At 44.6% G+C, this 12,565-nt stretch overlaps 1 protein-coding gene across 3 annotated transcripts in view; it reads left to right on the top strand.

The window, feature by feature from the left end:
- ctdp1 (CTD (carboxy-terminal domain, RNA polymerase II, polypeptide A) phosphatase, subunit 1) overlaps positions 1-2,989 on the top strand; it is a 352,671-nt gene extending 349,682 nt beyond the window's left edge. For 2 of the 3 annotated variants that reach the window (XM_085993625.1, XM_085993626.1), the window contains exon 14: positions 2,653-2,989. In XM_085993625.1, the coding sequence (XP_085849751.1) occupies positions 2,653-2,776 (124 nt within the window). In that variant the 3' untranslated portion in view covers positions 2,777-2,989. Of the gene's footprint in view, positions 1-2,624 lie in introns of all 3 variants that reach the window. The other variant, XM_085993627.1, reaches the window with a different exon arrangement.
- Positions 2,990-12,565: the final 9,576 nt, after the last annotated feature.

Raw genomic sequence — 12,565 nt, 5'->3', positions numbered from 1 at the left:
TTACATGGCTACTAATATGAAGTAAAACTTAACTGAACCTACTCCTGAATTTTGCCGGTTAAGAGAGATTTCCGGTTATTTAGGTGCTGGTAAAAAGAGAGTTTCCTGTAGTAGATTTCTTGTGACATGGCTCAAGGGTTAGTCTGGGACATGGAGTGCACTCTTTGACATTTACTGTGGTCCCACTGCAGTCTAAACATGACAGGGGTTCAACCATCACTGTAATACTACTAAAACACTGAAGCAAAATATCACATGAATGCCTTGTTTAAGAGACAAGTAATTTTGTTCTTCCCTTCCTCTTATTTCCAGTCATTTATTATTATTTTCTGCTCTACGTCCCATGATGTATTTACAGCATTTGTGTTAAATGCAAAGACTTTGGCCTAGAAATTGGGGCGTTGACCGCCACCCATTACCGCCAGATTGGGGCGAAAAAATGGCGGCCGCAGCTCTTGCGTCAGCTGCCAGCGGGTCCCGCGGCGGCCGCCATTTTCAGATGGCTGGCAACGCTGCCGATATCGGTGATCGCTAAAATCATGGAGATGATGCAGATCGTGGCGCTTAGGACTGAGACGAGGAGAAATTTCTTCACTCAAAGGGTTGTGAATCTTTGGAATTCTCTACCCCAGAGAGCTGTGGATGCTCAGTCGCTGAGTATATTCAAGACAGAGATCGATAGATTTTTGGATACTAAAGGAATTGAGGGATATGGGGATTGGGTGGGAAAGTGGAGTTGAGGTCGAAGATCAGCCATGATCTTATTGAATGGCGGAGCAGGCTCGAAGGCCCGAATGGCCTACTCCTGCTCCTAATTCTTATGTTCTCTATCTTTATTTGGTAAGCAGTAAATTTACTCCTGTAATACAGTAATACTGTCGGCATCACGGTGCGTACACAGATTATTTTTTATTTTTAAAAAAAGACTAGCTTTGGGGCTGCTGGATATCTGTAAGCTCATAAGTATTCCTTTAGGAGGAAACAACCCACTGGAAGCAATGTTGGTATTTGCATAGGTGATTGTGTGGTGAGCGCTTAACATTAATGAGAATTTCAATAGTAGTATTACAAATGTATGTTTCAGCATGGTGTGAAATGCAGTTTCCCCCTTCAAGGGAAAGGGGCCAAAGCTGTATTTCAGCAGATTAGCAGAGAGGAAGTGAGCTGCAACTCCATTTCAAAAGTTGATTTTGGTGAACGTTATTATTGCTGACGTGTGAATTAACAGCAGGAGCAGTTTTCTGTTCTCGCCCTCAGACACCTCACTGAATGGCAAAAGCTAACAGACCAGAGGAGCTGATTTGACAGAAGGGCAGAAAGTTATTCTAAATCTGGCAGGGGTTTGAACATTTGGACATGATAATAGTTTAACAAGTGATTCATTCATTGTCGACATCTGTAAAGCCTGATGGTACTAGATTAACTAAGTGTTTCCTTTAAACCCAAAGGCAGGTCTGGAATAGAAAAAAAAATAATTTGGCTGTGATCAACCTCAATTTTCCTGCACATTTCAATGAAATGCAGGGTGACTAATATATCATTAGGTTTCTTGTTTTTTGATTTGAAATAGTGTGTTAATTTGGCCATTTAATGTACGTGCTGCCTGTCTGTACATTGTGTCAGTTTAACAGGTTTTCTTTTTATGACAGAAGTATTATAAAGTATAGATTTGTTATTTGAAATAATAGCACCATTTGTACATCTCCCATTTCAAGAGATAGCTAAGTTGGTAACCTGGCACATAATCTGAGTGACCAACTATCCCCAAGTATAATTATTTTTCTGCAAGTGTTGAAGCATGTTTCAGATTGATCCTTTGGAAGAGTTTGTTTCATTGATGTAGGGATTCCCATGGCCAAGGAAACAGCATTGCATAAACTAATGAGCAGTATTAAAGCACCATCTGTGCTTAAATAGGTCCCGCCTGTAGCGAAGGACAGAATAAAGAAATCAAATTATTTTTTTCCACCAGTGTTGCAGATGAAATTTGCAATAGGAAATGATAACAGCTCAACGTATTCTCAAGAAGACTTGTATAACTGTCTAGTTTAAGGACTAACTCATGAGTTACGTAATCTTGGTCTTTTCTCTCTTGCCCCCTTGCACATACTCAACAACAACAATTTGCATTTACATAGCTCCTTTAACGTAGTAAAATGTCCCAAGGTGCTTCACAGGAGCGTTATCAAAACAAAATGTGACACCGAGCCACATAAAGAGCTATTAGGACAGGTGACCAAAAGCTTGGTCAAAGAGGTAGGTTTTATGCAGCATCTTAAAGGAGGAGAGAGAGAATGGAAAGACTCATGAAATGAAGTTCTTGGTTAATTTTCACTCTGTGTCCTCTCCTGATTACTCTGCTGGAATCTTTTTGACATCGCAATTTTACCCCTTTACTACGCAGTAATTACAAATGCACAGCTTAACCTGCATGAAGAAAGATAGAGCCAGCGGAGTAAATGGACGTTAATTACCCTGGCCCTCTTTGACCCTGTTGATCGGGAGTCAGTACGCACTTTCTGTGGATAGTTTTACGCCTCTCTATATTTCCCTCTCTCTCAATTTTCGAGATCTCAGTGTAAAAGCCAGGAAGAAGCAAATGTGTTTTTTTTTTCCCCTTTCAGTAATGTGGCGTGTTTTCTGTTATTGAAGGGGGCACAAGCGAAAGTTGGAAGATGATGGAGCAGGCAGCGATTCCAGCAACGAAGATGACAGCAGTTCAGAAGCAGACGAAATGGCGGCAGCGCTTGAAGCCGAGCTGAATGATTTTATTTGAAGCAGGTGTTTGAAAACAATTTACTTCATGTAACAGATCTCAGACTTTTAACAGAAGACCCCGGAATGTTGTACATTTTTTTGCCAATCTGTAGGATCATTAGGCCGGAATCAGTAACCATATTTCGAAATGAAACTTCTGGCAAGCATTCTTTTTACAAGGGAACAAAATTCCTGTCTTTTTTTCTTGTTTTAAATGTAAAAATGTGGGGTGGGACGGGGAGGGGGGTGGGGTGGGGGGTGGGGGGGGCATTTCTGGAATGTAGTGGTATTACAGTAGATTGGTGTGCCAAGCCAAAGAATAGGGATCATCAAGGCAGTGAGTCCCATTTGTAGACCGCTGCACGAGAGCAAAAACTTTGTGATCTGTTAACATCGAGTAAATTCGTCATTGACCCCTTTATGGAGGGGACGTTACTGTGGACATGTCTAACTGAGTGTTCTGGGAAGGGTGGGGGTTCGGGATACAGTGATTTGATTCAGTAAATAGTTTGTTGCATTTCATGGTTTTAAAACAAAGTTGTGTTACAGACTAGTTGGGTTCTTCAGAAGAACATTGTGTAGATTTTTATTCTAAACTTCTGTGTAACTAGGGATCTTGGCACAGTGTGCTGTGCAGTCCTCAACTGCCATAAGCTCCCCCCTCCCCTCCCCCCACCATCCATTTTCTCTTTCATGCAGAAAAGTAATGCTAGGATTTCCTAGTTACGGATTTTATTTTTCTTCGTTTGCAGGACTGATGTAAAGTTTTTGTATATTCAATTTCATATTTGACACACTGAAAATTTCTTTCATTAAATAAAGATTTAAAAAATTATTTTGTACATGTTGTGCAGGTGACTTTTTTTTCCATTCTGATGGCACTGGGTTGATTCAATGAATCATAGAAATTTAAGGCACAGAAGGAGGCTCGTTCGGCCCAATCTTCCTCGTTGCTTTGTTTTAATTCCTGCAGTTCATTATTGACGGATAGAATTTACAGCCCAGAAACAGGCCATTCGGCCCACCTGGTCCATGTCGGTGTTTATGCTCCACACGAGCCTCCTCCCACCTACCTTCATCTCACCCTATCAACACATCCTTCTATTCCTTTCTCCCTCATGTGCGGTTTCAACAGAGTGCTGCGAGATGGGTGAGTCGGAGTTAGGTGAGGAGTGGAAGGAGGAGCTCCATTGCTTCGCCTTTGTTTTGCCTAACTGTTCACCCTGTAGGAAGAAGCCAGTGTCGGGAGCAGCAGGAGAGTAGTGAGTATTTAAACTCAATTTCGCGGGCTTTTTCGCAAAGGCCAGTCAATCTCGCAGACCGGTGACGGCGTTCCAGAGCCACGCCACGATTCAAAAAGTGACACGTGCAAGAGGAAGCAGCTGATTGGGTGAGTACAGCCAGGTGAGTGTTTATACTACGCTATAGTTTGACAGTTAAGGTTAATAGTTTATAAAGTTTAGACGGTCTTAATTTTTGTGGTTATAGTTTCTAGGTCTCTGTTGTGTATCGAGGAGTCCTAGTAACCAAGGGCCCTTGAGTATATCATTTAATTGTAGTGTAATTGGTGGTATTGATTGATTTGATTTAATTTAATTTAAATTAATTGAAGGGTAAGTCATGACAGCACAGCTCGGCCCCGTGGCATGCTCCTCCTGCACTATGTGGGAAATCAGGGACACTTCCTGTGTTCCTGACGACCATGTGTGCGGGAAGTGTATCCAGCTGCAGCTACTGGCAGACCGCATTGTGGCACTGAAGCTGCGAAAGGATACATATTGGAGCAGTCGCGATGCTGAGGACATCGTGGATATCACATTTAATCAGTTGGTCACACCGCAGGTAAAGGCTGCACAGGCAGGAAGGGAATGGGTGACCGCCAGGCAGAGTAGTAGGCGCAGGCAGGTAGTGCAGGGGTCCCCTGTGGCCATCCCCCTCTCAAACAGATATACCAATTTGGATATTGTTGAGGGAGATGGCTTATCGAGGGAAGGCAGCAGCAGCCAACTTCCTGGCACCATGGGTGGTTCTGCTGCACAGGACAGGAGGAAAAAGAGCGGGAGAGCTATAGTGATAGGGGATTCTATTGTAAGGGGAATAGATAGGCGTTTCTGCGGCCGCAAACGAGATTCCAGGATGGTATGTTGCCTCCCTGGTGTAAGGGTCAAGGACGTCTCGGAGCGGCTGCAGAGCATTCTGGAGGGGGAGGGTGAACAGCCAGTTGTCGTGGTGCATATAGGTACCAACGATACAGCTAAAAACCGGGATGAGGTCCTAAAAGCTGAATATAGGGAATTAGGAGGTAAATTAAAAAATAGGACCTCAAAGGTAGTAAGCTCAGGATTGCTACCAGTGCCACGTGCTAGTCAGAGTAGAAATAGAAGGATATTTCAGATGAATACGTGGCTAGAGGAATGGTGCAAGGGGGAGGGATTCAAATTCCTGGGACATTGGAACCAGTTCTGGGGAAGGTGGGACCAGTACAAACTGGACGGTTTGCACCTGGGCAGGACCGGGATCGATGTCCTAGGGGGAGAGTTTGCTAGTGCTGTTGGGGAGGGTTTAAACTAAAATGGCAGGGGTGGGGAACCTGTGCAGGGTGACAGAGGAAAGGGAAGCAAGGACAGAAGCAAAAGACAGGAAGGAGAAAAGCAAAAGTCAGAGAAATCAAGGTTTTAAATCAGACATGGCCACAGTAAATAATAATTCTAAAAGATCTGAGTGTGTTAAAAAAACAAGCCTGAAGGCTGTGTCTTAATGCGAGGAGCATTCATAATAAGGTAAATGAATTAGCTGCGCAAATAGATGTAAACGGATATGATATAATTGGGATTATGGAGACATGGCTCCAGGGTGACCAAGGCTGGGAATTCAACATCCAGGGGTATTCAATATTCAAGAAAGACAGGCAAAAAGGAAAAGGAGGTGGGGTAGCATTGCTAGTTAAAGAGGAGATTAACACAATAGTAAGGAAGGATATTAGCTCTGATGATGTGGAATCTGTATGGGTAGAGCGGAGAAATACCACGGTGCAGATAACATTAGTGGGAGTTGTATACAGACCCCCAAACAGTAATGCCGAGGTTGGGGATGGCATTAAATGGGAAATTAGAGACGCGTGCAATAAGGGCACGACAGTTATCATGGGTGACTTTAACCTACATATAGATTGGGCTAACCAAATTAGTAACAATACTGTGGAGGAGGAATTCCTGGAGTGTATACGGGATGGTTTCCTGGACCAATGTGTCAAGGAACCAACTAGAGATCAGGCCATCTTAGACTGGGTATTATGTAATGAGAGAGGATTAAATAGCAATCTTGTTGTGCGAGGCCCCTTGGGGCGGAGCGATCATAATATGATAGAATTCTTCATTAAGAGTGAAGTAGTTGACTCAGAGACTAGGGTCCTGAATTTAAATAAAGGAAACTACGATGGTATGAGGCACGAGTTGGCTAGGATGGATTGGGGAATGTTACTTAAAGGGTTGACGGTGGATAGGCAATGGCAAACATTTAAAGATCGCATGGATGAACTACAGAATTTGTTCATCCCTGTTTGGCATAAAAATAAAACAAAAAAGGTGACTCAACATTGGCTAACAAGCGAAATTAGGGATAGCATAAGACCCAAAGAGAGGACATATAAATTGGCCAGAAAAAGCAGCAAACCTGAGGATTGGGAGCAGTTTAGGATTCAGCAAAGGAGGACAAAGGGATTAATTAAGAGGGGGAAAATAGAGTATGAGAGTAAGCTTGCAGGGAATATAAAAACTGACTGTAAAAGCTTCTATAGATATGTGAAGAGAAAAAGATTGGTGAAGTCAAGTGTGGGTCCCTTGCAGTTAGAATCAGGGGGATTTATATTGGGGAACAAAGAAATGGCAGACCAATTATAGGAAACTCTCGATTTACCGCCACCCAAACAACCGGAAATCTCGGTTAACCGGCAAAATTCAGGAGTAGGTTCAGTTAAGTTTTTCTTCATATTAGTGGCCGTTCCTGGATCTGTGGCTGTGTAATCGGGGGTTTCTGCACTTGTTGCTAAGCAACAGGGATGCTTGGTCTGTGGCCGGGGTTCCTGCAGCTGTTGCTAAGCAACAGGGAAACCTGGATTTGTTGCTGTGTACGGAGCTCTCGTACCTTTTAACTATAACTCTCTGTAATCCGAACTTTTTGATAAACCAGCACCACGCTGGTCCCGTCGGTGCCGGATAAAAAAAGAGTTTCCTGTAAATACATACATTGGTTCTGCCTTCACAAAGGAGGACACAAATAACCTCCCAGAGATGTCGGGGAACATAGGGTCTAATGAGAGGGAGGAACTGAATGAAATCAGTATTTGTAGGGAAATGGTGTTAGGGAAATTGACGGGATTGAAGGCCGATAAATCCCAAGGGCCTGATAATCTACATCCTAGGGTAATTAAGGAAGTGGCCCTAGAAATAGTAGATGCATTGCTGGTCATCTTCCAAAATTCTATAGACTCTGGAACAGTACCCATGGACTGGGGGGTAGCTAACGTAACCCCACTATTCAAAAAAAGGTGGTAGAGAGAAAACGGGGAATTATAGACTGGTAAGCCTGACATCGGTAGTGGGGAAAATGCTAGAGTCCATTATTAAAGGCTGGGGTGGAGATCGCCTTTACAGAAGGTAAGTACTGTAGAAAATATAGGGACAGAGTGATCTCCTGGAAGAATTTCGATCGCCTAGATGGGTCGGAGAGGAATTTCCCAGATTTTTTTCTCCCAAATTGGCCATTGGGTCTTTATCTGGTTTTTCGCCTCTCCCGGGAGATCACATGGGTTCGGGTGGATGCAGAGTGATAGAAGATTTGAGGTTAGGATCAGATCAGCCATGATCTTATTGAACGGTGGAGCAGGCTCGAGGGGCCAATTGGCCTACTCCTGCTCCTATTTCTTATGTTCTTATAAACAGTGACAGGATCGGACAAAGTCAACATGGATTTACAAAAGGTAAATCGTGCTTGACTATTGGAATTTTTTGAGGATGTAACTGGTAGAATAGATAAGGGAGAACCAGTGGATGTGGTGTATTTGGACTTTCAGAAGGCTTTCGATAAGTTCCCGCATAAGAGATTAGCGTGCAAAGTTAAAGCACATGGGATTGGGGGTAAGGTACTGACTTGGATAGAGAACTGGTTGGCAGACAGGAAGCAAAGAGTTGGAATAAACGGCTCTTGTGACGAGTGGGGTACCGCAGGGATCAGTGCTAGGACCCCAGTTATTCACAATATATATAAATGATCTAGACGAGGGAACTAGATGTAATATCTCCAAGTTTGCAGACGACACAAAGCTGGGTGGGCGTTTGTGCTGTGAGGAGGATGCCGAGAAACTCCAGTATGATTTGGACAGGTTGGATGATTGGGCAGATGCAGTATAATGTGGATAAATGCGAGGTTATCCACTTTGGTGGCAAAAACAGGAAGGCAGATTATTATCTGAATGGCAATAGATTGGGAGAAGGGGAAGTGCAACGAGACCTGGGTGTCCTTGTGCACCAGTCGCTGAAGGTAAGCATGCAGGTGCAGTAGGCGGTTAAGAAGGCAAATGGTATGTTGGCCTTCATAGCAAGAGGATTCGAGTACAGGAGCAAGGATGTCTTGCTGCAGTTGTACAGGGCCTTGGTGAGACCCCACCTTGAGTATTGTGTGCAGTTTTGGTTGCCTTATCTGAGGAAGGATGTTCTTGCCATGGAGGGAGTGCAGCAAAGATTCACCAGACTGATACCTGGGATGGCAGGAATGACGTATGAGGAGAGATTGGGTCGATTGGGCTTATATTCACTGGAGTTTAGAAGAATGAGAGGGGATCTCATTGAAACTTATAAAATTCTAACAGAACTAGACAGACTAGATGCAGGAAGGATGTTCCCGATGGCGGGGGGAGTCCAGGACCAGGGGTCACAGTCTAAGGATAAGGGGTAAGCCATTTAGGACAGAGATGAGGAGGAATTTCTTCACCCAGAGAGTGGTGAACCTGTGGAATTCTCTACTACAAAAGGCAGTTGAGGCTAATTCATTAAATATATTCAAGAAGGAGTTAGATATATTTCTTAAGGCTAAAGGTATCAAGGGATATGGGGAGAAAGCAGGGACAGGGTACTGAATTTGGATGATCAGCCATGATCTCATTAAATAGCGGAGCAGGCTCGAGGGGCCGAATGGCCTACTCCTGCTCCTATCTTCTATGATGTGCTTATCTAGCTTTCCCCTTAAATGCAGTTACTCGACTAAGATACAGAATTTCACCAGTTTTCTTTGCAGTATTGTTATCAGTACTTAGCCTTGTTGAGTACCTGCAAATACATAGGGCCGGATATTCCGATCCCTACGAGTGTGTACGCGCTGTGTACCCACCCGTAAGGACATCGGAAATGCCGGTTTCAGGCATGCACAGCGCATACGCTGAAAACCGGCATTTCCAATCCGTCAAGAATGGTCTTGACAGAGACAGGCTTTTTGGAGACCCTCCGCCTGCAGAAAACCCTTAGAAATCATACGCCTGGTAAAAGCAGGTGTAAGGCCTACTTTTACCAGGATAAGAGTTGACACCCATCATAATGAAGTGTTTCAAGAGACTGGTCCTGGCTCACATCAAAGCCAGTGTTCCCGCCTCTCTTGACCAACACCAGTTTGCCTATCGTGCAAACAGATCAACGGAGGATGCAATCACAACTGCTCTACACTCTGCACTGAATCACTTAGATGGTAAAGAGACCTACATCAGAATGCTGTTCATAGACTACAGCTCAGCATTCAACACTATCGTCCCCAACAAGCTGGCCACCAAACTCCACACTCTTGGCCTGAACACTTCCCTCTGCAACTGGACCCTGGACTTCCTAACAAACAGACCCCAGTCTGTCAAATTAGGTAACCCCACCCCCCCCCCCCGTGACCCTGAACACGGGGGCCCCACAAGGATGTGTGCTGAGCCCCCTCCTCTACTCCCTCTTCACCCACGACTGTGTGGCTGTTCATGGTTCCAACACCATCATCAAGTTTGCGGATGATACCACGGTAGTAGGCCAGATCACCAACAACGATGAGTCAGCCTACAGGGAGGAGGTCCAGCATCTCGTGAAGTGGTGCGCCGATAACAACCTGGCCCTTAACATCAAGAAAACCAAAGAAATCATTGTGGACTTCAGGAAGTCTAAAGGCGGAAGTCACACCCCCATCCACATCCATGGGGCTGTGGTGGAAAGGGTGGACAGCTTTAAGTTCCTCGGAGTCCACATCACGGAAGACCTCTCCTGGTCCCTCAATACCTCCTCTCTGGTGAAGAAGGCCCAGCAGCGCCTATATTTCCTAAGGAGGCTGAAGGGATAGAAACATAGAGATAGGAACAGGAGTAGGCCATTCGGCCCTTCGAGCCTGCTCCGCCATTCAATGAGATCATGGCTGATCTTCGTCTGAGATCATAGCTAATCTTACCAGTTCAGTACCCCGTCCCCGCCTTTTCTCCGTAACCCTTAATCCCCTTAGCCTTCAGAAATATATCCAATGCTCTCTTGAAAATATTTATTGAATTAGCCTTCACAGCCCTCTGTGGCAGGGAATTCCACAGGCTCACCACTCTTTGAGTGAAGAAATTCTTCCTCATCTCTGTTTTAAATGATTTGCCCGCTATTTTTAGACTGTGGCCCCTGGTTCTGTGCTCCCCTGCCATTGGAAACATTCTCTCTGAATTCAGCCTGTCCAGGCCTGCCATAATTTTATATGTTTCGATGAGATCCCCTCTCAATCTTCTAAACTCCAGTGAGTACAAGCCCAAACTATTCAATCTCTCCTCGTAGGTCATTCCCGCCATTCCAGGTATCAGCCTGGTGAATCGCCGCTGCACTCTTTCCATGGCAAGAACATCCTTCCGCAGATGGGGCGACCAAAACTGTACACAATACTCCAGATGCGGTCTCACCAGCACCTTGTACAGCTGTAGTAAGGTATCCCTATTCCTATACTCGAACCCCCTTGATATGAAGGCCAACATACCATTTGCCTTCTTAATCGCCTGTTGCACCTGCATGCTCTCCTTCAGTGACTGGTGCACAAGAACACCCAGGTCCCTCTGCACTTCCCCATCTCCCAATCTATTGCCATTTAGATAATAATCCACCCTCCTGTTTTTACCCCCAAAGTGGATAACCTCGCATTTATCCACATTATAGTGCATCTGCCACGTATCCGCCCATTCCCCCAACCTGTCCAAATCGCACTGTAGCCTCCTGACATCCTCATCAGAGCCCACCCCTCCTCCTAGTTTAGTGTCGTCAGCGAATTTGGAAATATTGCATCCAATTCCCTGATCCAGATCATTTATATATATTGTGAACAGCTGGGGTCCCAGGACAGATCCTTGCGGCACCCCGCTGGTCACTGCCTGCCACTCCGAAAACGAGCCGTTTATTCCAACTCTCTGTTTTCTATCCGCCAGCCAGTTCTCTATCCACGTTAATACTTTGCCCCCAATCCCATGAGCCTTAATTTTGCATGATAATCTTTTGTGTGGAACCTTATCGAAGGCTTTCTGGAAGTCAAGGTACACCACATCCACTGGCTCTCCCCCATCTATTTTACCAGTTACTTCCTCAAAAAATTCCAGCAGATTAGTCAAACACGATTTACCCTTTGTAAATCCATGTTGACTCTGTCCGATCCTTTCCCCATTTGTCAAGTGCTCCGCTATTTTATCCTTAATAATGGACTCTAGCATTTTGCCCACAACCGATGTAAGGCTTACTGGTCTATAATTCCCTGCTTTCTCTCTACCCCCCTTTTTAAATATTGGGGTAACATTAGCTACCCTCCAATCCACGGGTACTGTTCCCGAGTCAATGGAGTTCTGGAAGATGATCCTTAGAGCATCTGCTATCTCCAGGGCCACCTCCTTAAGTACCCTAGGATGTAGTTTATCAGGCCCCGGGGATTTGTCGGCCTTCAGTCCCCTCAACTTACCCAACACCATATCCCTAGAGATACTAATTTCTGTCAGCTCCTCCCTCTCATTAGTCCCTATGTTTGTCGATATTCCTGGGAGGTTATTTGTGTCCTCCTTTGTGAATACAGAACCAAAGTATGAGTTTAATTGGTCTGCCATTTCCTTATTCTCCATTATATATTCTCCCGAATCGGACTGCAAGGGACCGACTTGGGATTTTACCAGTCTTTTCCTCCTGATATACCGATAAAAGCTTTTGCAGTCTGTCTTTATGTTTGCTGCAAGTTTACTTTCGTATTCTATTTTCCCCTTCCTGATTAATCCCTTTGTCCTCTTTTGCTGTATCCTGTACTGCCCCCAATCTTCCGGTCTGGTGCTTTTTTTTGCCAGTTGATATGCCCTTTTTTTTGATTTTATGCTGTCCCTAATTTCCCTCGTTATCCACGGTTGAGTCACCTTTTTAGGTTTATTTTTATGCCAAACCGGTATAAACATGTTCTGGAATTCTTCCATTCTATCTTTGAATGCTTGCCATTGTCTATCCACTGTCAATCCCCCCAGAAACACCACCCAATCAATCTTACCCAATTCCCGTCTCATACCCTCGTAATTCCCTTTATTTAAGTTCTGGACCTTAGTCTCTGATTCAATTTCCTCACTCTCCATCTCGACTGAGAGCTCGATCATATTATGATCGCTCTGACCCAAGGGGCCTCGTACAAGAAGATTGCTGATAAGTCCCTTCTCATTGCACAATACCCAGTCTAAAATGGCCTGATCTCGAGTCGGCTCCTCGACATATTGGTCCAGATAACCGTCCCGAAAACATTCCAGGAATTC

This window comes from Somniosus microcephalus, chromosome 7, assembly GCF_052327205.1.
Source record: "Somniosus microcephalus isolate GS21.2 chromosome 7, FLI_Smic_1.0, whole genome shotgun sequence".
In the NCBI taxonomy this organism is placed as follows: Eukaryota; Metazoa; Chordata; class Chondrichthyes; order Squaliformes; family Somniosidae; genus Somniosus; species Somniosus microcephalus.
This window is presented reverse-complemented; position numbering and strand designations above follow the sequence as displayed.